This window comes from Schistocerca gregaria, chromosome 7 (genome assembly GCF_023897955.1).
Source record: "Schistocerca gregaria isolate iqSchGreg1 chromosome 7, iqSchGreg1.2, whole genome shotgun sequence".
NCBI classification, from domain to species: Eukaryota; Metazoa; Arthropoda; class Insecta; order Orthoptera; family Acrididae; genus Schistocerca; species Schistocerca gregaria.
Genome location: NC_064926.1, coordinates 348222292 through 348249657, shown reverse-complemented (window position 1 = coordinate 348249657; position 27366 = coordinate 348222292). Strand labels below are relative to the sequence as shown.

Here is a 27366-nt window from a genome sequence, read left to right as displayed (position 1 = left end):
TAACGAACAACAAAGGACACATACTGATCACTCTACAACCTCAAACATCAGAAGGAAAAGAACTAACATTATTTATAATGTTGAAACAAACACACTGTTACCTGCTCTTTGTACTCTGACCCATGTATATGAGCATCCTGGGTAGGAAGAACAGCTTCAAGTAAAGCAAGTGCAAGAAGGCGTGGACGAAGCTGACCCATACACCGCTGACCACCTGCTGCTTCCAACAAAGATGATATCCAGCGGGGAGCAGCTAGGAGGCTACGTAATGGCAATGTGCCACAAATGTGTCTTGCAAGCACAAGGAAGTCACCAAGAGCTCGTTCCACTGCTGCTCCCATACCATTCCCTGCACCATCATCGTCACATGCCTGCAGCAATGTCGTAAGTTGTCCATGCAAGGCATCCACAACAGCAGAAAGTGTTTCTGGACGAAGGGACCAGGCATGGACTCTATGTGAGAGAAAAAGTAGAAAATATTACCACTCTTCCTATCAGTCTCTACCAAAATGCCAGACATTTTAATTGGACCAGTTTCCCTTGACTACTTTGCTTTTATGTTAATTTCTTTCTCTGATTTTATTTGTAAAGCTTTAAACTGATATATGAGACTGTAAAGGATTCAAATTAAAGTAATTGCTTGTAATTGACTGTCAAGTAATGATCTGTAGCAAAGTGAGAAGAGAAATTTGGCTAGGAATTAGTAGCCAATGCTGGAATTTTAATTTTCTGACACAAACATTTTGTCTTGCTCTAATGTGCCACCTTAACTACTAAAATCTACTTTAGTAACAGGACATTATCATTAAACAATGGAAATTTCGGGTTGGAATATCAACAATGTAGGAAAAAATACATTGCTTCTTACTGTAAAGATGAAACATTAAGTTGTAGACAGGCACAATTAAAAGACATTTACATGTAACCTTTCACTCATAGCCTCTGTCAGAAAAAGGAAGAGAAACACTCACTATTTATGCACACCTCACACACACGTGACCGTGAGTTCCAACAGCTCGGACCAGAATGCCAATGTTAATCTCTTTCTTTAATTTTATTTGTAAAGCTTTATATAGATATAAGAGACTGCAAAGGATTCAAATTAAAGCAATTGTTTATAACTGACTTTCAAGTAATTACCTGTGAGAAAGCGAGAAGAGGAATTTGGCTACGAATTAATAACCAATACTGAAATATTTGGTTTCTGACACAAACATTTTGTCTTGCTCTAATGTGCTACCTTAACTGGCATTCTGGTCTGAGCTGCCAGAGTTGGTGGTCAAGTGTGCATGACGTGTGCTTGCTTGTGTGTCTGTTTCATTACCATTTCTTTTTAAAGCAGTTATCATTCACATTCAAAAAAGTTTGCATCTCTGCATTTAAATGTAATGACTACCATATGTACAGTTGCACGTCTATTCACCAAACATAGGAATTCCGTACATAAAGAAATATACATTTGTCAGTCATATACCTTTTATTACAAAATACGTATCAAACCAAAACCACTGTAAAAGAATATAATGGCAGTATTGAACACACAATATGTTGCCATTTTGTTTCTTTCCTGACGCAGTAACATTTAAATGTTAACAAAGAAAGAGCGCAGAAAGTCACTCAGAATATTCTAATATGAAGCAAGATTGGAAAGTAATGCACAATAATTTTATTACAGAAAAGTTTTATAAGTAACAAAATAAAAAAATCACAAATTAATGTACATATTTTACCTACTTTTCTATATAGTTACCAATTTTCTCAACACATCTCTCCCTTTGTGATACCAGTTTCAATATGCCCTTTTCATAGGAGTCTGTTCGGTTTAGTATGGCCATGTGCAGACTGCTGATTTCACTTCTGCATCCGTTGCAAAGTGTTGACTGGCCAGGAAATTCTTCAAAGAACTAAACAGATGAAAGTCCAATGGTGCATTGTCTGGACTGTATGGTGGATGCTAGAGCATCTCCCACCCAAATTTGGCAATTTTCTCATGAACAGGAGAAGCAATATGGGGGCGAGCACTGTCATGAAGAAGTTTGGCAAGGTCAGCATTAATGTTGTGGCGTTTGTTATGAAGGGCACGACGCAACTTAACCAAAGTTTTAATGTAAGCTGTAGCATTCACAGTGGTCCTGTGTTCAGCAAAGTCCGCCAGTAACACACTATGTATATTCCAGAACACTGTCACAAGCTCTTTCCCAGCAGATTGAGTCACTTTGAATTTTTTTTCGTAAGCAGTTTGTTAGCACTGCACAGAACCTGCTTTGTTTCAGGCGTGAAGTGGTATCCCCACAACTTATCACCAGTGATGATTCATTTTAAAAAGTCATGTCCTTTTCCAGCATAGTGCATTAAGTGGTCCAAGCTTGTCATCATTCTCTTGCGCTTATGGTTTTTTGTCAGGTTCTTAGGCATCCGGCAAGCATCAACATTATGAAATTTCAATGTTTCATGAGTAATATGATATACTGCACCATAGGAAACATTACAATGCTGTGATAAGGTTTGCTATTGCACACACTTGTCATTCAAAATTGCTGCCTCGATGGCTCTAACTTTCTGCAGGGTCGCAGCTGTTACTGGGTTGTCCGGAGCATAGAAAATCATAAAAGTTCCACAATTTATACCAGTTGGAGACACTGCCACAGTCCAAAAGGCCATCCCCATACATGCCAAGCATGTTCCTGTCAATTTCAGTCAGGTACTGTCCTTTGGCCTACAAACATCGAACTGCACTTCACTGCTCTTCACAAGTTGATGGCAGTAATACAAGCAGCATGTTTCTTTTGTAGTTCAGGCTACTATAAACAGAACTGCACATAAAAACAAAATATCCTCAACAGCATAAACTTCAAACTATATCATCATGAAATTTCAACATTTTAGCTGCAATACCAGGGGAGAAAAAAATTATTGTGCCTTACTTTATGATCCTCTCTCATATTTTCTTAATATCCTGAAATTAGTAAATGTTGAATGAACAACATAAACAGATTATCTTCTTCAGAGAATGCAATTCACAAAGTGGACAGGTTGTACACAAATGTTACTATTGTGTACGTGAACTGTCAATTGCGACGTAAACATTTAGTGCAGTAGCTGTATAATATATGTCCATGTCCTAAAATTACTTGTTGAAATTATTTATCCAATGGACCTAGAAAGAATGCACAACATCCAAAAAGAAAGACTACTTGATGAAATGAAAGAAGTGCCTGAATTCTTACCCACTGGACATAGAAAGAATATGCAGCAAATTTGTTGCAGCTGTGCTAAGAGTTGCTGCATCTCCAGGTTTTGGAACACACAGCTTTGTCAGCAAAGGCAGTAAACCATCATCAACAGCATGTTCTATGTCAGCAGGTTCATATCGCATACTCAGGGCAAATACTGTCAACACCTGGTTTTCCACTGCAAAAAATATACAAATATAAATATTAAATGCAGAATAAAACAACAATGTTGGAATGAATCTCAGTGTCCTAGAAATAAGTATTTCTAAAGATAACAGTACTAAGGTGGTACTGTTAAATCAAAATTTCCTAACTTATCACTTTTGTGGAACCTGTACCCCCAAGACTCACATATGAAAATATCATAGCCATAAACTTATCACATAAGAGGTAACTTACAACATTAATATGCAGTGATAAATGAAAAAACTTCAACTGAAAAAGGCATACATTTTCATTTGGTAAAACTAACCCTTCTAATTCAGTGAGAGATAGTTGCATCTGAAGTGCAGTGAAGATTCATGTAAGACTGTGAATGACATAGATTTATTTGGAATGTAAAGAAACTGGGGACACTGTGTGCACTTTCTTTTCTTACACCTATGAACAAGAGTTCTGTGTCCTGTATCCCTTATCCTTCAAATGTATACACAATCTACCTGAACATTTGTGGCCCATATTTGGACTTCAAACTAATAACTCTCTTCTGGCAAAGCTCTTCTTCTCACGCACACACTGCAAACAGCTTTCTCATCCCTAAATGACTACGAAGAGTGTTTATATGAAATATAAAAAAGGTAGTTGCAACCAGTTATTTGTAAAATATTTCCTTATTTTTATGAACATGTTTTGAGTGTCCACACTTAACTTTGAATGAGACATACAAAAATTTACATATTCCTTTTATATGACACCAAAGATGACAAAAGAAATCACGAAGAACCTGCAATAAGACTATTTATTTATGAATAGCTTCAATAGTGTCATCATAATCTGGTTGACATAGCCACGTCATACAAGCCTGCCATAATGAGAAATAGTTATCACGTACCATGAAACATTAAGCTTGTATAAAGCTTCTGTAAACGTATCTGTCTACACTCATAATCTTCTGAAGCTGATGAACATTACAATATGTATGTGTATTATAATTTAATCAAGATACAGTTGAATGCTGCACTGTAAATAAGAGAGTATACTCTGTTTGGCATCACACAACAATTATCACATGGTCATGGCCAAGCAGTTACAGCAAATAAACAAAATACATCATTACACTAATCAAGACATCTTTCATTACTTTTACATCCATACAGCTATAGAGATGTGCAATATGCAACCAATAGCTATATCTACACTCTGCAAACCACTATGAGGTTCATGGCAGACTGTATGCCCCACTGTACCAGTTTTAAGGTTTCTTCCTGTTCTACTCACATATGGAGTGCAGGAAGAATAGTTGTTTGAATGCCTCTGTGCGTGCAGTAATTAGTCTAATCTTGTCCTCATGATCATTGTGTGAGAGTTACGTACGGAGTTGCAGTTTATTCCTAGAGTAAACATTTAAAGCCAGTTCTTGAAACTTTGTTAACAGACCTTCTCAGAACACTTTCTGTCTATCTTCAAGAGTATTCCAGTTCAGTTATTTCAGTATCTCTGTGACACTCTCCCACTGATTAAAAAAACCTGTTACCATTCATGCTGCCTTCTTTATATATGTTCAATATCCCCCATTGGTCCTATCTGGTACAGGTCCCACACACTTGAGCAATATTCCAGAACTGATCACACAAGTGATCTGTAAGCAATCTCCTTTGTATACAGTTTGCACTTCCCCAGTATTCTACCAAAAAACCAAAGTCTACCACCTGCTTTACCAACAACTGAACCTATTTGATCATTCCATTTCATATTCCTACAAAGTATTACACCCAGGAGTTGGCACATTCCAACATTGACTCATTGATATTAAAGTCATGGGATATTACATTTCTTTGTTTTGTGAAGTGCAAAATAAGTGCAAAATTTTACATTTCTGAATACTTAAAGCCATTTGCTAACCTCTGCGCCACCTTGAAATCTTATCAGGATCTGACTGAATATTTATGCAGCTCCTTTCAGACATTACTTCACAATAGATAACTGCATCATCTACAAAAAAACCCTGATTTCACTATTAATATTTTCTGCAAGGTCATTAATACACAATATACAATATGAACTTCCTTCAGCCCACCTGAAGTTACTTCTACATATTAGAATGACTCTGCAACTGAGATAACATTTTGCATCCTCCCTACCAAAGAGTCCTCAGTCCAGTCACAAATTTTAATTGCTATCCTATATTATTGTACTTTTGACGATAAGCATAGTCGTGGTACTGATGTGGTGTGTTGGGGCTTATGGGCGCTATACATCGAGGTCATCAGCGCCCTGACACACATTAAAAGGAACGAATGTGGACAGACCTAAGAAAACTAAAGCACACACTCAAAGAAAGCAGGAAAAGAAGGAAAATGCTACATAAGACTGTAAAACCTAAGGAAAGGGGGAAACATAGCAATAAGACTGTCACAGGAAATTGTGATTGGCTGGCCACTTACATAAAATATGGTCGAGCTTGTCACACAGTGAGCAAATTAAAATCCTCTCCCTAAAATCTTTGTAAAAATATTTGACATGGCACAGAACTTTAAAACTTTAGCCATATTAGTCCAAGTGTTGCCTAAAAGAGATGGCAGGTCCACTGGCAAGTCAGCTGTGGCCCGCTGGTCAGAAAATGAAACACAATCCAACAAAACGTGGCGCACAGTGACCTGGACGCCACAAGCACCACAAATTGGAGGGTCCTCCCGCCGAAGTAGGAAGCCATGCATCATAGGGCTGTGGCCTATTCGAAGCCGAGTAAGGAGAACCCCGTCCCGTCGATGGGGCTGAAAGGAAGTACACCACACACGCGTTGTGGGCTTGACTATACGGAGCTTATTGTCAGTCACTTCCAGCCACTCATCCTCCCACCAACACATGACTCGTGAGCTCAACAGTGAGGTGAGTGCGCGCAGGGGGATAGCACACTGAGATACTTGTGGGGCGAGACACGACTCCTTGGCTGCGAGATCTGCCCTTTCATTCCCAGGTATGCCGACATGCCCCGGAACCCAGCAGAAAGCTACAACCTTCCCCAGTCACTGAAGCCAGAGGAGGGCATCCTGGATGGTCTGGACTATTTTATCTGCCGGATACAAACGGTGCAATGAGTGAAGGGCACTGAGTGAATCGGAGCAGACAAGAAATTTAGGAGAGGAAGAATGTCTCACCACCTACAGTGCCCGCAAGATCGCAGACAATTCTGCATCAAAGACAGTAAAAATCTGAGGCAGTAGGACCTTGAGGACACGATCCGGAAAAACAACTGAGCGACCAACGGAATCCCCTTGTTTCGACCCATCCGTAAAAACAGCTACATAGTCGTGGTGCTCAGATAAAATGGCAGAAAATGCTGCATTAAAAACGGTGGCAGGAGTGCAATCTCTCTTGCACTGCAATAAATCTAAAATCACTCAGGGCCTCTTCAGTAACCAGGGTGGCAGGCGGTTAAAACCCTGGATTTGTGGTTGTACAGAGTCCACACCAAGCGACTCTAGCACATGTTGCACGGCAACGTAGCCCGGGGGCGGCGGGATAAAAGGCGGTCCAGAGGTGGATGGGCAACAAGACGGTGAGCAGGTGAGCTGGGAGCTGCTAGAAACTTACAAGCCTGGCGCACCAGCAGGAGCTGCCGCTGGATGGCAAGTGGCGGTTCGCCAGATTCAGCACAGAGGCTGGGTATGGGACTGGTTCGATAAGCACTCACGGCCAGTCGAATCCCAGCACCCATAGTCCAGCTGTGAACGCACAAAATCTCGATAAAACTGAAGGAGACGCGCCCTGTCCACTCCCCAAGACATGTGGCTGAGGCACTTGAGGATGTTCAGTGCCTTCAGTGTTCTGGCTTTCAAGTCACATAGGTGTGGCAGCCATGACAACCTGGAGTCAAAAATTAGGCCCAGAAACCGCACTGTGTCTCTAAAATGTAGGACAGTACCCCCAAAATGCAAGGCAGGCAAAGTAAAAAGACAACAAGAACGATTAAAATGAACACAAACACACTTTTCGGCAGAAAACCGAAAACCCGTCTTTGCAGCCCACTCCTCTAACTGCCGCACTGTTAGCTGCAATTGACGGCTCGCAGTTGCAACACTGGAGGAGGAACAGAAAACAGCAAAGTCGTCCACAAACAAGGAGCACTGTACTGGACTCCTCACTGTAGACATCATACTGTTGATGGCTACAGCAAAGAGGGTAACGCTTAAAACACTGCCCTGGGGGACACCGTTATCTTGCTCAAAGCGATCAGACAGTGTGTTACCAATGTAGGTCTGAAAAAACCGCTGAGACAGGAAAGACCGAATAAAAATGGGGAGGCGGCCACGAAAGCCCCATTGATGCAGTTGTGAAGAATACAATGTCTCCAAGTAGTATCATATGCCTTACTGATATCAAAGAAGATACCGATACAATGATGCTGACGGAGGAAAGCCTGCTGAATAGCCGCCTCGAAGAGGGTCAGGTTGTCAACCGTGGACCGAAATTTTCGGAATCCACACTGAAAGCGGCTAAGGAGCTGTCTGGTCTCTAGCAGCCAGACCAGACGACAGTTAACCATCTGTTCCAGGGTCTTTCCGACACAGCTTGTCAGGGCAATACTACGATAACTACTGGGACATGTGCGGTCCTTTCCTGGTTTGAGGAGAGGGATGACATTTGCCTCCCTCCATGAGGTGGGGAACACTCCTGTCTGCCATATGAGATTAAAACATTCGAGGAGGATTTCCTTTGACACCGCTGGCAGATGTCGAAGCATGGAGTACCAGATGCGGTCGTAACCTGGTGCAGTGTCAAATGTCTCAGTAAGAGCCTATTCAAGTTCCCACGTGGACAAAGGGGAGTTGTAGGCCTCAGAACTGTTCGACCGAAAGTCCAAGTTCGCTCTTACAACAGTCGCATGGTAGTGACAAAACGCTAGATCCTGGGTTGCAGTGGCAGTACTTTGTGCAAAATGTTCTGCCAGCATCTGAGCAATGGCTCTGGGTGTCGTTTGGAGGCATCCCTGGTTCAGGACTGCAGCTATTGGTAAACGGCTGTGTTTACCGGAAATCCTCTGGACGGCTTCCCATACTTTTGTGGAACAAGTGGAACGGTTGATGGAGTCCAGGAACTCCTGCCATGACCTTTTCTTGCTCTCTTTAATGACACGGCGTGCCCTGGCTCTCACAATTCGAAAGGCGGTAAGATTGACCGCTGTTGGGCGGCATTTAAATCGGCGAAGAGCCGCACACCTGCCTCAGATGGCTGATCGACGCTCTTCTGTCCACCAAGGCACAAGGCGCCACTTAAGAGTGGCAGAAGACTGTGGTATGGACAGGTCAGCAGCATGATGGATCACAAGCGTGATGAGATCCACCCATTCCTGTACGCTATTGTGGCGGTCAAAGAGAGCCAACCGAGTGAACAGTGGCCAGTTAGCCCTGCTAATAATCCACGATGGCGGCTCCAGCAATACACCATCCAGGAGATGAATGCAGATAGGGAAGTGATCGCTGGAATGAAGGTCATCAATGACCTCCCAGTGAACAGAGTCGGTGAGGGTTGGAGACCAGAAAGATAGGTCAATGGCTGAGAATGACCCTGTAACAGTAGAGAAATGAGTCGGAGTACCTGTGTTGAGGATGCACAACACTTGAGATGTTAGGAGGCTCTCCAAAATTCGACCTCGAGCGCAAAGAGAAGTGGAGCCCCACAGGAGGTGATGGGCATTGAAGTCTCCCAGGAGGAGAGATGGGCGGGCGAGTTGGTCGATAAGATCTGTGAGAGCGTCTAAGGTCATTGCATCCAGAGGGGGTAAATAAAGGGAGCAAACGGTAAGCCTCCGAGGTGAATGAATTTCAACTGCAACTGCTTGCAGGTCAGTATCCAGGGGGAGAGCAGAGGAGTGGTGGTCATTATTGACAAACACGGTGACTCCGCCTTTGGCCCTTTTTCCAGTCAGGTCATCTTTGCAATATGACGTATAGCCCCTTAGTACAGGAGCATCAGATCGTTTTAAATGTGTTTCCCATAAACACAAGCACAGGGGTGTTGCCGTGCTAGGAGGTTCAGTTCCTCCATATGTGCCCAGAATCCATTCATGTTCCACTGTATGATGGGAGCCATCTATCAGGGTGGGAGTACCTTCATTCTCACTTTCTGTTGGGGAGGAGAGCCCACAACAGGTGGAGGCTCAGTTTTGGGGCGTGATGATTGCCCCAGTCTGACATCAACCTCCATCGCCTCAGAAGAGGAGTCGAGAGAGACGTCAGAGAGAATGACATCCACATCAGCAGACTGTATAACTTCAGTCTCCTTTAGTGGGCGAGTCTTCACCTTTGTCTTTGGCTTCAATATTCTGGCCTGAGGTGGCATTGGAGGCAAAACCTCAGAAGCAGGGTGTAGCAGTGCTGGGCAGTGCACAAGACTGGACCTGGGAAGGGGCAGGAAGTTCCATGATGTCAGCTATCACGGCCTGGTCAGAAGTACTCAGCAAATGAATGCTGAGCCCCTGGGGGGTCGTGGTACTGAGTCAAATGCTTTTTAGAAATCAAGAAATACTGTATCTATTTTCTTGCCTTGACCCAAACCTTTCAGTATGTCACATGAGAAAAGTGTGAGATGGGTTTCATATGATCAATGTTTTCAAAATCCATGCTGATTGGCGTTGATGAGCTCATTCCGTTAGAGACACCACATTATGTTTGAACTCAGAACACATTCTGAGATTCTACAACAAACTGATGTCGAGGATATTGGACGGTAGTTTTCAGCATGTGACTTTTATTAGCAGAGAATAAGGTGCTAACGAATGTTAAAACTGCAGAAAATAACCTCTTTCTGAAATAACTTATATTGTTGTTGTTGTTGTTGTTGTTGTTGTTGTTGTTGTGGTCTTCAATCCTGAGACTGGTTTGATGCAGCTCTCCATGCTAATCTATCCTCTGCAAGCTTCTTCATCTCCCAGTACCTACTGCAAGCTACATCCTTCTGAATCTGCTTAGTGTATTCATCTCTTGGTCTCCCTCTATGATTTTTACCCTCCACGCTGCCCTCCAATACCAAATCGGTGATCCCTTGATGCCTCAGAACATGTCCTACCAACCGCTCCCTTCTTCTTGTCAAGTTGTGCCACAAACTCCTTTTCTCCCCAATCCTATTCAATACCTCCTCATTAGTTATTTGACGTACCCATCTAATCTTCAGCATTCTTCTGTAGCACCACATTTCAAAATCTTCTATTCTCTTCTTGTCCAAACTAGTTATCGTCCATGTTTCACTTCCATATATGGCTACACTCCACACAAATACTTTCAGAAATGACTTCATGACACTTAAATCTATACTCGATGTTAACAAATTTCTCTTCTTCAGAAACGCTTTCCTTGCCATTGCCAGTCTACATTTTATATCCTCTCTACTTCGACCATCATCAGTTATTTTGCTTCCCAAATAGCAAAACACATTTACAACTTTAAGTGTTTCATTTCCTAATCTAATTCCCTCAGCATCACCCGATTTAATTTGACTATATTCCATTATCCTCGTTTTGCTTTTGTTGATATATCCTCCTTTCAAGTCACTGTCCATTCGGATCAACTGCTCTTGCAAGTCCTTTGCCGTCTCTGACAGAATTACAATGTCATCGGCAAACCTCAAAGTTTTTATTTCTTCTCCATGGAGTTTAATAACTACTCCGAACTTTTCTTTTGTTTCCTTCACTGCTTGCTCAATATACAGATTGAATAGCATCGGAGAGAGGCTACAACCCTGTATCACTCCCTTCCCAACCGCTGCTTCCCTTTCATGCCCCTCGACTCTTATAACTGCGATCTGGTTTCTGTACAAATTGTAAATAGCCTTTCGCTCCCTCTATTTTACCCCTGCCACTTTCAGAATTTGAAAGAGAGTATTCCAGTCAACATTGTCAAAAGCTTTCTCTAAGTCTACAAATGCTAGAAACGTAGGTTTGCCTTTCCTTAATCTATTTTCTAAGATAAGTCATAGAGTCAGTATTGCCTCATGTGTTCCAACATTTCTACGGAATCCAAACTGATCTTCCCCGAGGTACGCTTCTACCAGTTTTCCAATCGTCTGTAAAGAATTCGCGTTAGTATTTTGCAGCTATGGCTTATTAAACTGATAGTTTGGTAATTTTCATATCTGTCAACATCTGCTTTCTTTGGGATTGAAATTATTATATTCTTCTTGAAGTCTGAGTGTGTTTCGCCTGTCTCATACATCTTGCTTACCAGATGGTAGAGTTTTGTAAGGACTGGCTCTCCCGAGGCCGTCAGTAGTTCCAATGGAATGTTGTCTACTCCGGGGGCCTTGTTTCAACTCAGGTCTTTGAGTGCTCTGTCAAACTCTACATGCAGTATCGTATCTCCCATTTCATCTTCATCTACATCCTCTTCCAATTCCATAATATTGTCCTCAAGTACATCGCCCTTGTATAGACCCTCTATATACTCCTTCCACCTTTCTGCTTTATCTTCTTTGCTTAGAACTGGGTTTCCATCTGAGCTCTTGATGTTCATACAAGTGGTTCTCTTATCTCCAAAGGTCTCTTTAATTTTCCTGTAGGCAGTATCTATCTTACCCCTAGTGTGCAAAATTCTACCAGGCGGCTTCCTCTAACATTTCTTAGCCCCAATCCATATCCACCTACTACATTTCCTTCTCTCCCTTTTCCTACACTCGAATTCCAGTCACCCATGACTATTAAATTTTCATCTCCCTTCACTATCTGAATAATTTCTTTTATTTCATCATACATTTCTTCAATTTCTTCGTCATCTGCAGAGCTAGTTGGCATATAAACTTGTACTACTGTAGTAGATGTGGGCATCGTATCTATCTTGGCCACAATAATGCGTTCACTATGCTATTTGTAGTAGCTTACCCGCATTGCTATTTTCCTATTCATTATTAAACCTACTCCTGCATTACCCCTATTTGATTTTGTATTTATAACCCTGTATTCACCTGACCAAAAGTCTTGTTTCTCCTGCCACTGAACTTCCCAAATCCCACTATATCTAACTTTAACCTATCCATTTCCCTTTTTAAATTTTCTAACCTACCTTCTCGATTAAGGGATCTGACATTCCACGCTCCGATCCGTAGAACGCCAGTTTTCTTTCTCCTGAAAACGACGTCCTCCTGAGTATTCCCCGCCCGGAGATCCGAATGGGGGACTATTTTACCTCCAGAATATTTTACCCAAGAGGACGCCATCATCATTTAATCATACAGTAAAGCTGCATGCCCTCGGGAAAAATTACGGCCGTAGTTTCCCCTTGCTTTCAGCCATTCGCAGTACCAGCACAGCAAGGCCATTTTGGTTATTGTTACAAGGCCAGATCAGTCAATCATCCAGACTGTTGCCCCTGCAACTACTGAAAAGGCTGCTGCCCCTCTTCAGGAACCACACGTTTGTCTGGCTTCTCAACAGATACACCTCCGTTGTGGTTGTACCTATGGTACGGCTATCTGTATTGCTGAGGCACGCAAGCCTCTCCACCAACGGCAAGGGGGGGGGGGTAACTTATACTAGCAGAGAATAAGGCGCTAACGAATGTTAAAACTGCTGAAAATAACTGGTTTCTGAAATAACCAGTTTTCAGTTTTTTGTATTATTTCCTGTAATAAATGTGCAAATTGAACAAAGACTGAAAAAGTTTGACTGTTTCAGTTTCAAAATACATGGAATGAAAATATTAAATTAAATAGGCAAAAGAGAAAACTTAGTCTATCCACCATTCACAGCTTTTCTCAAAAATTGATTAATAGTTGAATAGTACAAAATATCATCAGCATTTTCCTACTGATTCTTATTTTTATGAACTCAGCTAAAAAATCATGTCGTAATTCATGGTCATATCACTATTTGGGTATTAGGAATAGTTAGTGCTCAAGGATGAAAGCAGAAGTTGGAAAAAATCTGTTTTTCATGTTAATTTGTCTGTTTTCAAAGGCTAAAAACAGACAAAGGCTTACTATGCCAGGCAACGGCAACTGATCAGCTATTTTCTATTTTTACTGTCTACTATGAATGTATTGTTGCTCAGTTTTTATTTTAGTACTGTTATCGCAATTTCCTTCCTCTTTTGTTATTTCATAGATATGGTGGGCAAAGCTGTAATATTTTAAAGCAAATGAACCACTGTACTTCATGACTATGTCTTCGTAAAAACATTTCCACACAAGGATTGGCGGCATTCTGCAGCACAACGGATGTCTGGTGACAACAGTATGAAACTACAATAAAGCCCAGTTGGGTGCAAGTCCTGCACACTGCATGTACACGTGTTCCTTAAGCCATAACATACAGCAACAGGATCATTATTGTCTCAGCAATGCTGTACAAATTCTTATTACATGTGTTTGTTGCTCATTTCTGTCAGCATAGTTATTAAAATAGCACTGACCACTTCTATTTTCTGTAATAACACAATATTCCAAACCAGTGCAAATTTTACAAATAAAAATTACACCTTTTTTTTTTTAAAAAAAAAAGCGTTTATTTGAAAGCAGAAAGTTTTAGCACTCCTGCTATAGCTAATTGATATTTCAAGTTTTTAACTCAGTTATTAGTAAAAAATAAAAACACCTGTTATAAATGGGACCAAAGAAATACCAAAAAACATAGATCTTTCAGCACTAAAATATTGATATTGGTTTCAACCAGTGGGTTTGTTGCATCCTTGCCCCACAGTAATGACCCACTCAAAGTATTGAACAGCGCAGTTGTATCAGATCTCAGCCAACCGCTTATCTGATTGCTAATTATCTCAGTATTTATATCTTAGTATTGGAGGGCAGCGTAGAGGGTAAAAATCGTAGAGGGAGACCAAGAGATGAATACACTAAGCAGATTCAGAAGGATGTAGGTTGCAGTAGATACTGGGCGATGAAGAAGCTTGCACGGGATAGAGTAGAATGGAGGGCTGCATCAAACCAGTCTCAGGACTGAAGACCACAACAACAACAACAACAATTATCTCAGAAACAACTGCCCAATTGTGAGATTGCACTGACAGCTCACAATCTGGGTCATTTTCTCCTTGGATTGTAAATTTTTTCTCACGTAGCACACTGTTTACTTTATATTATTGCTGCTCACTTGGACATATCACAGCACAACTTATCACTGTGTTAGCTGAAGCAATAATGAAAGAATAGGTGTGGGCTCACAGTTGTAAAACAGAATGAAATGATACAAGAAAATGTTGTTTTTGGTTGGTGCACTTTATACATACACATGTTTGCTCAGGGGTTAACTGCTTATACCCAAGAAACTTCACAGTTGTGTGGAACATATGAGAGGTACCTACTGGAATTCCCAAATACTTTTCTCAGAGTTGGTTAGTTTTAACTTAGAGTAACTTATCTATGTATTTTCTTAAGCAAATTACCAAACAAAATGAACACACGAATAAGAGACTGACCAGCAGATATACTTACAAGTTTTTGAGAGATCAGATGGAAATAGAAGCTGGACCAAATGCTCGAAATGTAGTGGTGACTAACTGGAGGTTATAAATAATGGAACAGATGTTTTGGGTGGCGAGTTCATGCAGATTATGGTAAAGTTGATAGAGGATGATATAGTGTGCAAAACGTTGTTGTGTCAAGTACCGTTAATAAAGGGACTCTGTGAAAAAGAGACGCACATAAATGGAAAGCTATGGAAATTGAGAAGACTTGCAACTTCAACTTCAAGAACTGAAATACAAGTATAATGTTATGAGATTTGGCATTAGCTATCTTCTTATTTTCAAATGAGCTCTGAAATACTATAAATGATATACTGCACATTTATTTTTTGAAATTAGTTGTAAAGCTTACCATGTCAGATATGAAGTCACATATAAAATAGTAAAAGATATTTTCAGTGGTGTAGATAACTGAATTGTCACAATGTCTAAATGGAGGGGGGGGGGGGAGGGGGGGGATATGAGGATGGCCAATTATTTTCAAAGAAGTGACATGTCATTCCTCCAATCTAACTGATGAAGGATTGGTTGTGACCTTGATAAAGCATCTTGTTGTTTTAGTAAATAAATCTTTGTTTGTGGGCAATATATTGCATGGGGAATTATCTGTTTCTTTTGAGTAGACCATGAGAATGAAAGTGGATGCAGCATATCTGCAAGGCTGGAGTAATGGGCACATTGATTTTGGCACTTGAAAACACCTGCTAGTCAGGGCAGTTATTCCATGAAAATACCTACCTACCTCAGAGATTCGCTGCAGGACCCTGGAACCTCACTAGGCATTTCAATGGTCATGATGTCACTTGTCATAGGAAATCCAAAGAAGACATACAGAGCACAAATAACAAATACCAATCTGTATTGTAAACTTTGATGAAGTTGTATGCTGTAGTGAAATATTGAATGTATATAATGGAGTTGAAATTCATGTGCAGTAAAGAAGCAACACACGAATTTATTTTGTCATAATTGGTGTTTGAGAAAGAGGTCTGCTGTCTGCAACAGGGTCAAGCAGGTGATATAGCTAAGCAACAGCAACCACATAAACCTTTACGTAGTCTACCTCCTTACAACATCTGAACAACAGCAGGTGTCTTACATTCCAGAGAGAGAGAGTTGTGAAGGGGATGCGGAGGGGAAGACAGGAAATGACTGCTACTAGGCTTAATGATTGTCTAAACGTAAGTGAATGGTCTTTCTTTTTTTTAAATATTACACTGATTGGTTGACATCAGTCAGAAGTGTGGGATATACCGGCACACCTATGGTGATGTGTCCCACAATCTGTTTGCACACTTGGAGGAACATATCTTGAGCTGGTGATGGCAGAGGTACTAGTCATGGGACTCTGTAAAACTGGTGTGTCAGGCAGCAGTAGTACTCGTTTTTGAGTTAATTACAGTCAAATAAGTCTCAGATTCAGAGCACTGCTAATGTTTACAGGACCTTGACATTCAGAAGAGATGAACTTTATGTAGGGTTAAAGACACTAATGTGTGGAATTTTGTGTTCTGAAGAGGTAATTTGGATCCAGTAACAATCACAGTTAGGGAACAAATACTGAACTTAAGTTTCTCATGACAAATTTTACACAAGTAACAATAACTTCATCGCTAGTGTTAACACGAATTAGGCAGTATAGTACTTCACTTTATGAAAACTGGTTATTACATCTTAAGCTTTAAGCAGTGACATGAAAAAAATTTCACTAGGTATGTTAGAATCCATTTGGGTACATGGAATGTTGTTTAATGTGGCTTGTGGACTTGCAACTGAGTTTATGTAATAAAATTTCTTAGGCTGGCATTGCTTACAGCTGTACAATCAATGAATAAATTGTGCTATGCAATCAACCTATTCATGCTGTGTTGTCAACATTTTCAAGCTGTGGACTATTATTTTGCAGAACAGACTGATGAACCAATTAGATTAACTTGTGGGCTACACCGATCTGCTAGTAAGAAGGATGAATATAAGAGTGAGATCTGAGCCAACAACATTAAGAAACAATCAAAAGCAAGTGCCCTGCGTGTGCTGCATGTAAAAGTGTCTAAGGACAGGGTACCAGTGCTCCAGCCATCATCTCTGTTTGCCATCTGATGGGACATGTCCTGAAAATGATTTTTTTATAAAATCAAAAACAGTTACCATTTTGATGTTTGATTACGTGTATTAATTTTTAATAAATCCTTATGATCAAAGTTGACAAGTATTTTAATTATCTATCAAACTGCTGTTATTTTTCAGTAATGTTTTCAAAAGTTTCTAATCCAAAATTGTTACAAATTCGCCAGTTCTGATGTGCACATGATGAGTGTTTTCTTTGGTCAGAATGGGATTGTGACAGGGAGTTCCTGTAGTGCACAATGATAGTGACACGGAGGAGTGGATTGGGAGGGTGTGACACAAAAGAAAATGGTGAGATTGTGGGAAGAGAGTGTGAGGCTACGATGAGTGAAGTTAGGGTCCTGGAGCAGCAAGTGAGTGAGTTTAAAGAAGCTAGCATTTGGGGGAAGTATCCAGATGGTGTGGGTTGTGAAGCAGCCATTGCAATAGAACTCCAACCCTCCCTCCAACTCCCCATCTCTTTTCTCCCCTCTTCCACTCCACTCAACACAACCCCCAACCCCTACCCTAGTCAGTCTGCAACTGCCAATACACTATTGACAGATTTCAGTGATCTTCCAGTTTGTTTGCCATCTCTGACAAAATTAAAGAGCTATCGGCAAACCTTCAAGTTTTTATTTCTCCCCACAGACATACACTTCGTTTCCCAACTTTCTCCTCGTTTCCTTTACTATTTGATTAATGTATGGATAGTGTAACATGAAAGATAAACAATACACCCATCCTATTACTTTGTTAACAACTACCTCCTCTTCCTCTACTTTGCCTCTCACAACTTCTGCCTGGTTTTTGAATAAATTGTAGAAAGACTTTTGTTCCTTGTATTTTATGCCTGATATCTTAAAATTTTCAAAGTGTATTCCAGTCAAAATTATCGAAGGACTTTTTAAAATGCCTTCAATGTAGCATTTTATTCCTTCTTATCATGCAAGGCATACCCGGAAAGTTAAGTAACATTTTGGAAACAGCTCATAAAAATCTTTTCTTCAAACCAAAATTTAATTTTTGTTAAAAATACCATATCATGAAATATTTTTTTACACATTTGACACCACTGCTCAGACATTTGTCAGAGCGGGAAACACACTTTTCTATGCCCTCTTCATGGAAAGATGTTACCAGTGAATACAGTCCCTTCTGAACATTATTTTTTGCATCATCATGACTGTCAAGCATCTCCCTCCAAAATCATGCTTCAAATTCAAGATCAAGTGGCAGTCAAAACATGCAAGATAGGCGCTTACAGTGGTTCAACTGGCTTCTCCCAATTGAAATGCTGTATAAGGTTTTGAATGGCACCAGTGGGATGGAGACATGCATTATCATGAAACAACAACATGCCTTGACATAGAATTCCATGTCATACAGCCTCAGTCTCATAACTTCTGACTGCCATTTGTTCTTGAACTTGGAAGCGTGATTTTGGAGGAAGGCACTTTGACAGCGATGACGATGCAAAAAATGGTGTTCAGCAGTTGCTGTATTCAGTGGCGGCATCCTTCTCTGAAGAGGGCACAGAAAAGTTGCTTTCCTGCCATGACAAATGACTGAACAAATACAACAACTATGTAGAAAAACTGTCTAAGATATGTTCTTTCTTGTAAAAATAAATTTTGGTTTGAACAATGTTTTTATGATCATTTTGCCAAAATGGTACTGGCTTTCTGGACATGCCTCTTATTTTAAGATAAGGCACTGTGTCAGTATTCCTCACATATTCCAATATTTCTTTGGAACCCAAACTGATCTCTCCCACATTTGCTTCACCCATTATTCCACCCCTATAAGGATAATTCATGTTAGCATATTACAACCATGATTTATTAAACTAATGATCCAGTAATACTCACACCTGTCAGCACCTGCCTTCTTTGGTATTGGAATTATTATATCCTTCCTGAAGAATGAAGTTATTTTGCCTATCTTGTATATCCCATATACCATGTAGAAATTTTTATAAGATTTGGTTCTCTTAAGAATCTTAATACTTGAGAAGGAATATCATCTACTCTAAAAGGCATTTTTGACATAAATATTTGAGTACACTGCCAAATTTTTCTCACTGAATTATATCCCCCCATTTCATCTTCACAAACTTTCCCTTCCCTTTCCATAGCTTTGCTTTTGATTTTCTTTCCTTCACAAGGCTCTTCTGTATATTTCCTCCACCTTTCAGCCTTCCTTTCTTTGCTTATTACTGGATTTCCACTTGAGTTTGTAACATACATATTGCTGCTTCTCTTTCCTTCAAATTTCTCTTGCTCTTTAAACAAAATTCCTATACATGGCATAAATCTTTTCTATAGTCTTGAGTGATTCTTTAGCTTTGCATTTCTCCCCTAGAAATTGCTGTTGTGCTGTTTTGCACTTCATATTAATCTTGTTGTTTCTGAGTGCCTGTATTCCTCTCTGTCAGCTTCATTTTAGTATTTTCTCATTTTGTAAATTAAGTTCAGTACCTCCTGTGTTATCCAAGGATTTATACTGCACCTAGTATTTTTACCTGTTTGCTCCACCACCACCTCACAATTTCATCTCACAAAGTGAGCTTCCATTCCTACTGAATTCCTAATGCTGCCCATGTAACTCTCAACAACCGCTTGTTCTTTCAATGTATCCAGATCCCTATCTCATTAATTTCCTACCTTTAAACAATCTATCAGTTTTAATCTTTATTTCATAATCAATACAATATAGACAAAATATTTTGTAGTTTATGATCTCGTGGAAAATTTTGTCTTAGTATTTGAAATACTCTGCTGTCTCCAGGCCTCTTCCACGCACACAACTGTTTTTCAGATTTTTAATCCTTAATAGATTTTGAGGTAAAATTATCCTAAAGGAGCTGAAAATCATGTTGATCTTCTGGTAATATTACTTTTGACACATAGCCATATATTTTGATTGTTTTTGACATGATTTGTCACAGGACCCATTTTTGGTACGTGCTGCACTCTACTGGCATCATCAGATCTATTTTTGTGTTCTCTGCACCTTCTTCAGCAGATAGGTTTATGAGATCTGTTCAAAAAATTCCAGAACCTTGTACACAAAAATTCTCTACACTTACATTTTGCTTATTGAGCATGGTCTCCTTCAAAATACTCTCCTCCACAACTGATAACCTGCTCCCAATGACATTTCCACATCTGGAAGCAGTCTTGGTACGCCTGTTACTGAATCACATGAAGCACCATCTGCAAATTTTCTTTTATCTTGACTATCTTTGAAAATCTTCTTCCTTTCAAAGGGGTTTACAGCTTTTGAGAAATAAAAAAAGTCCACAGTGGCTATGCCTGGAGAGTATGGAGGATGAGGCAGAACAGTGACTTCATGTTTTGTGTAATAGTCACACACCAACAAGGATGAATGTGCAAGTGCTTTATTGTGATACAAGAGCCATGAACTGTCTCACCACATTTGAGCCTGTTTCCTTCTCACAGTCTTGAAGAACCTTTCCCAACCCACTGTGAAGATTGAGCCTGGTCTCAACATCATAACCATAGATCGATGTCTCATCACCTGTTATGATCCTCTTAAGAAACATCTCGTACATCCAAAACTCTTCACAGATTGCAAGGCGAACATCTTTCTGATCTTGCCTGGGACGAACTTGGCAGCAACATCATGCATTCCAGGATGCTGTGTCAGCATTTCATGACATGATTCAACTGATATGTTACATTCTTCTGCAATCTCTCAGACTGTCAGTCTTCGATCAGCATGCACGATTTTGTTATCATTCCTGAGATGAGTGTGTCGGTATACATCAAGGGGTGTCCTGAACAAAGGCCATATTTAACTTTTGTCTAGCCATTTGTAAACCGTGTAAACCATTCACAACACTGACTACTGCTTAAGCTCTCATCAATATACACTCCTGGAAATTGAAATAAGAACACCGTGAATTCATTGTCCCAGGAAGAGGAAACTTTATTGACACATTCCTGGGGTCAGATACATCACATGATCACACTGACAGAACCACAGGCACATAGACACAGGCAACAGAGCATGCACAATGTCGGCACTAGTACAGTGTATATCCACCTTTCGCAGCAATGCAGGCTGCTATTCTCCCATAGAGACGATCATAGAGATGCTGGATGTAGTCCTGTGGAACGGCTTGCCATGCCATTTCCACCTGGCGCCTCAGTTGGACCAGCGTTCGTGCTGGACGTGCAGACCGTGTGAGACGACGCTTCATCCAGTCCCAAACATGCTCAATGGGGGACAGATCCGTAGATCTTGCTGGCCAGGGTAGTTGACTTACACCTTCTAGAGCACATTGGGTGGCACGGGATACATGCTGACGTGCATTGTCCTGTTGGAACAGCAAGTTCCCTTGCCGGTCTAGGAATGGTAGAACGATGGGTTCGATGACGGTTTGGATGTACCGTGCACTATTCAGTGTCCCCTCGACGATCACCAGAGGTGTATGGCCAATGTAGGAGATCGCTCCCCACACCATGATGCCGGGTGATGGCACTGTGTGCCTCGGTCGTATGCAGTCCTGATTGTGGCGCTCACCTGCACGGCGCCAAACACACATACGACCATCATTGGCACCAAGGCAGAAGCGACTCTCATCGCTGAAGACGACACGTCTCCATTCGTCCCTCCATTCACGCCTGTTGCGACACCACTGGAGGCGGGCTGCACGATGTTGGGGCGTGAGCGGAAGACGGCCAACGGTGTGCGGGACCGTAGCCCAGCTTCATGGAGACGGTTGCGAATGGTCCTCGCCGATACCCCAGGAGCAACAGTGTCCCTAATTTGCTGGAAAGTGGCGGTGCGGTCCCCTACGGCACTGCATAGGATCCTACGGTCTTGGCGTGCATCCGTGCGTCGCTGCGGTCCAGTCCCAGGTCGACGGGCACGTGCACCTTCCGCCGACCACTGGCGACAACATCGATGTACTATGGAGACCTCATGCCCCACGTGTTGAGCAATTCGGCGGTACGTCCACCTGGCCTCCCGCATGTCCACTATACGCCCTCGCTCAAAGTCCGTCAACTGCACATACGGTTCACGTCCACGCTGTCGCGGCATGCTACCAGTGTTAAAGACTGCGATGGAGCTCCGTATGCCACGGCAAACTGGCTGACACTGACGGCGGCGGTGCACAAATGTTGCGTAGCTAGCGCCATTCGACGGCCAACACCGCGCTTCCTGGTGTGTCCGCTGCGCCGTGCGTGTGATCATTGCTTGTACAGCCCTCTCGCAGTGTCCGGAGCAAGTATGGTGGGTCTGACACACCGGTGTCAATGTGTTCTTTTTTCCATTTCCAGGAGTGTAGGTTTCTTGCCTCATTTGGTGTGTCTCTGTAAAGGTTTTCTGTCCAGCTTACTGAAAGATATTTTCCAACAGAAGTGCCAGATACAAAGAAAAAGGAGATTGCATCAATGAGGTGCACAGTTAGTATATAAAAACATACCAGAAAAAGATTCCTGTTACCAACACGAAGTGTGTGATGTGGGACTGTGTGCAGCTGCCTGTTTGGAAACTGACCATACACAGAGAGTTTTAAATTTCTGAGCAAGAGGTTTTTATGGTGTTCTGGTTGCTTTAATGATTGAAGGGACCAAAGTACAAGGTCATCAGTCCCTTCTACCTGCAATAGGCAAGGTCAGTCATTGACGCAACATCTGCTAACACCGGGGGTAGCAAGTCAAGAAGGTTAAGTGTCTGCTGCAGGGTGGCTAGGTTAAGAAAATCCAGCAACATGTGGACCACCATCAAATGGACATCACAATGACAGTGAGACAGATCCTCATGATGAAGGAGATGACCGTGAGTCAGTCAAGTATGGCTGCCAAAGGACAATAGAGTCCTAGCGAGATGCCCACATGGAGGACCTTCACAAATTCATTGTCTCCTTTTCGCCCATAGCTTGTTTGGCAAAGTCAGAGTATGCCATTCTGTATTCCATGTCCTTAGAACTTTTTGGCATAAGACTTATCAAAGATCTGATTTCAGAATACCGATAACAAGGAGTGGCTTGCTGATAGCCAATTTGCCCAGCCTGTCAAGGAGTTCTCTTCCTGGGTTCCCAACATTATCCTGGGTCTAGACAAAGACCACTGAGTGTCCACATTGTTCGAGGACAAAAAGGGAATCCTGGAGAGTCACGACTAAGGGGTGGCAAGGATAACACTGGTCAAGAGTTTGTAAACTGGTCAGAGTGTCACTACAGATGAGGAAGGACACACTGGTGCAGAAATGGATATGATTGAGAGCATGAGAGATGGCCCCCAACTCCACAGTGAAAACACTGCAGCCGTCTGGCAAGGAGCAGAGTTAATTACATCCAGTTCGAAAGTAAGCAAAGACAGTATGATCGAAAGCCATTGAGACATCAGTGTGGACTACTTCTGAACCCCAAAAAATGCCAAGAATGAAGAAGAACTGGTGGTGGAGGGCCTCAGGATGAGCCAAGTCTTTCAAACCTTATGATAAGTCAACACAGAGTGTATGTGGTTGAGGGATGCACCACGGAGGTGCAAATGAGTGCACCCATAGAAAAGATGGTAGAGGGGAAAGCTGGAGTTCAGAAGAAAATGACTGGATGTGGATGGCGATCGTAACCCCAGGCCACTGTTGCGGGAGGTGGATCCCCACATCTGGAAAGAGGAGACAGTAGTTTGGTCACTATGCAGAGCAGTGGATGCACAATGCATACAGGATCAACGGCTATTGGCCAAGAACCCATAATGGTCATTACCCTGCTTCCGCTAGGAGGCTGATCATGGGGCTAGTCCAAAAGGCAATAGTTGCCAGTCGGACCCCACAATGGCATATTGGGTCCAGGATATATACCATCGAAGGTGATGCCGAACCATATGCAAGACTCTCGTAATCCAGATGGGACTAGATTTATGCGGTTTGATGATGTTTGGTTTGTGGGGTGCTCAACTGCGCAGTCATCAGCACCCGCACGAATTCCCAATTTTCACACAGTCCAATTTGTTTACACAATCCAATTTAGCCACTGTCACAAATGGTGATGATGATCAAATGATGAGGACGATACAAACACCCAGCCCCCAGGCAGAGAAAATCACCACCCGGCTGGGAATTGAACCCGGGATCCCGTGATACAGAGACAGCAACGCTAGCCACTAGACCACGATCTGCAGATGGATTTATGCTGTGTAGAGCTGAATCAGAGTATAGCGATACACACCCCAGTTGATGTTGCTGAGGAATCGATGAGCATTGAGGTACAACCAACATGTCCACATTAGTTGATGAAGATGGGGAAGCCATGTCAACTGGTCAACAAGGCCTCAAATACCAGTCCCAAAAAATGGTGAGAGTCCACCGCATTGAAGGATTTGCCATTAAGGTACAGATCCAGATGGGGATGAACTGTACAGCGACAACAGAAATGTATAACATAGGTCTTGGGAGCAGAAAAATGAAAGCTGTGAGTGAGAACCCAAGACTGTTGTCAATGTTTTGCTCCCTGCAGACAGCATTCAGCAATGCCCATTGCAGGTGAACAAAAATAAATGGGAAAATCATCAGCATATGAAGAGAGGGACACCTTATGGTTTACAGCTACCACTGATTGCCACTAAACAGCGAAGGACAATAAAAAAACAGAACAGGGTGGAACCCCGTTCTCCTGGAGATGGGAAGTGCTATGGGAGGCACCAACTGTATCTCAAAAGTGCAACATGAAAGAAAGTTCTGGATAAAAATCAGGAGGGGGCCATACACGCTCCCCTCATGTAAGGTGGCAAGGATGCCCTGATGTCATGTGGTATCATAAGCCTTATGCACTTTGATGAAGACTGCAACAAGGTGTTGACACTGGACAAAAGCCATTTGGATAGCAGACTCTAAGTGGACTGAATTATCTGCAGTAGAGCAGCCTCGGTGAAAACGATCCTGGATCGAAACCAAAAGGTCTCGAGATTCAAAGATCCAATATACATTCAAGTAACTTGCAGAGGGACATTGGTTAAATGATAGGATGGTAACTATCCACCTGAAGAGGTGATTTACCTGATTAGAGAACTTGAATAATGACACTAGGTCCCCATTGGGAAGAGAATTCTGCCTTGCTTCAGAGAGGGTTAAAAAGTGTAAGTATATGGCATTAGTTGCCCACAATAAGTGTTGAAGCCTTTGGTTATGAACCTGGTCCAGTCCATGAGCTGTGTCAGGGCAGAGAACAAGGGCACTGGCGAATTCACACTCACTAAATGGAATGTTATAAGGCCCCAGGCAGCAGGGAATGAAAGATAAAGTTTGAGAAGACAGAACAAGTGTGGATAGTGGACCGACGTTCAGGCCTGCATGAAACACCGAGCAGAATGCCAAAAATGCGCCTATCTTTGTCCATACCTGAGAAGAGGAAGTATGTGGCCCTATGGCAATGACATATCATTCCCATCAAATATGTTTCTGGTGTTTAAGAAGAGAATAGGCCTGGGATTGAAGCTGTTTGAAGGCCAAGAGGTGCTTCAGAGATAGATGCCATATTTAGTGTTGGAGGGCTCGATGGTGGTCTTTAATAACTGCAGCAATTTCAGGGGTTCACCAAGGGAGAGTCTTCCATCTGGGAGAACCCGAGGAAGAATGAACTGCTGAATCAGCTGCCAAAAGGATGGGGTCACTCAAACTCCATACGGACTCATCTGTCATGGGGTGGAGCAGTTGGTGGGATGGTGGCCAAGCAAAAGGCATTTCAATCCACATTGGTAAAGGCCCACCTGGAATGGCATCCAGGTGAGTAATGCTGGAGAAAATATAAGATGATCAGAAAATGATTGCTGTTGCACAAATTGTCATGAACTCCCCACTGAATGGTGTGGAGGAATCCACGGGGCAGGGGTAACTCCCCCTGAGATGTCAGGTGGCCTCACTCTGAGACTTACACATCTTCTTCTTCTCCATTGGAGAGCAAAAGGAGCTGCGGTTGGGAAGAGAACAAATTGTAGAAATATCAGGATGCAAAAGAGAATGAGCAGACTTGTGGCCCACAGAGTACGGATCCTACAGCCAACTCCAAGTAACAGGCTTCTTGTTCTGGAGACACTGGGAAGGGAGTTCCTAGAGGGAGTTCCCTCCCTCTAGGAAACCCCCATGCCCGGTGCATGCCAGAGAATAAGGTTTCTTCTCCAGCTGGGGAAAAGGAGTGGTTCCATGAGGGAAGAGAATGGGAACTGCAAGGGAGGAGGAAAGGGAAGTGGGACAGGACAGAGGTAAGGAGGGGGAGAGAAGTAGGAGAAGAAAAGGATGCAACAGAAGCAACGGTAGACATTAAAGACACAAAGTTGATACATACAAATTTCTGTCAGGGCCACAGAGTAAGATATATGGGCGAGAGTTTGGAATTCATGCATCTTCCTTTCCTTTTTACAGTTCAGGCAACCCAGTGAGTGAGGAGAATGTGGGCCACAACAGTTCACACAGTTGGGCAGTGGGGCACAAAACCTCCCTACATAGAGACAATGGCTGCAATCGCCGCAAATATAATTTGCCTCAAATTGTGAAGATATGTGATCAAAATGGTGACACTGGAACAGCATGTTGGAGGTGGGATATAGGGCTACTTGTCATAATGGTAAACTATCTATAACTTTGCCCTTTTCCAGGAGGTCACTCACTCAAAAGCCAGGATGAAAGTGTCAGTATCAATGTGATTCTCCTTAGGACCTCCCTGGACTTGCCAGACAAAGCAAGCACCATATTGTGCCAGATTAGCCCCGCATTCCTCATCAGACTGAAGGACATGGTCCCTATGGGTCATACTTAAGGACTGATGAAGAGATGTTCACCACATTGTCTCCCAAGTGCTTGCAAGTACAAAGAGAAGCCAACTGACTGGCAGAAAAGGTATTAATCAGTAGGGGCTGGGGAAGGAGAACAGATAGCAAGGTCATCGGTCTCATCGGATTAGGGAGGATAGGGAAGGATGCTGGCTGTGCCCTTTCAAAGGAACCATCATAGCATTTGCCTGGAGCGATTTAGGGAAATCACTTAATCAGTAGGGAATAAGATCACATCTTAGTTAGTGAGTCACCTTCACCAAATTATCTCTGATATGTTTCACAAAAAAGAGTGGTCTGTTTTCAGCAAAAGTCCCCCAATCTGTTCTGGAACAAATCAAGTAATGGTGAAAGGGTTTTACTCCAAGTCAATGGGCCTAACACTACATCTAGTGGTTGGCTAGGGAGGGGAAGGCCAAGGAAACAAAAGTAGAAGAAGAGAGAGAATCGTTCCTGTCTGCAGAGATGGCCCAAAAGAGTGGCCAGAAGTATGTAGCTCAGCAAGCTTCATGGGCAGAGTGTCGTTCCTAGTAGCACCCACTCTGAGGACTCATCATATGGTCACCACCCTCAGCTGCAGCAAGAGCCACCTGGCAT

The 27366-nt window shown here is 42.2% G+C and overlaps 1 protein-coding gene across 1 annotated transcript in view; it reads right to left on the bottom strand.

Moving 5' to 3' along the window:
• Positions 1–27366, bottom strand: part of LOC126282514 (probable E3 ubiquitin-protein ligase HERC1) — a 715173-nt gene that overhangs the window by 424835 nt on the left and 262972 nt on the right. The window contains 2 exon segments of the mRNA XM_049982172.1: positions 102–453; positions 3228–3411. Of these exon segments, the coding sequence (XP_049838129.1) occupies positions 102–453; positions 3228–3411 (536 nt within the window).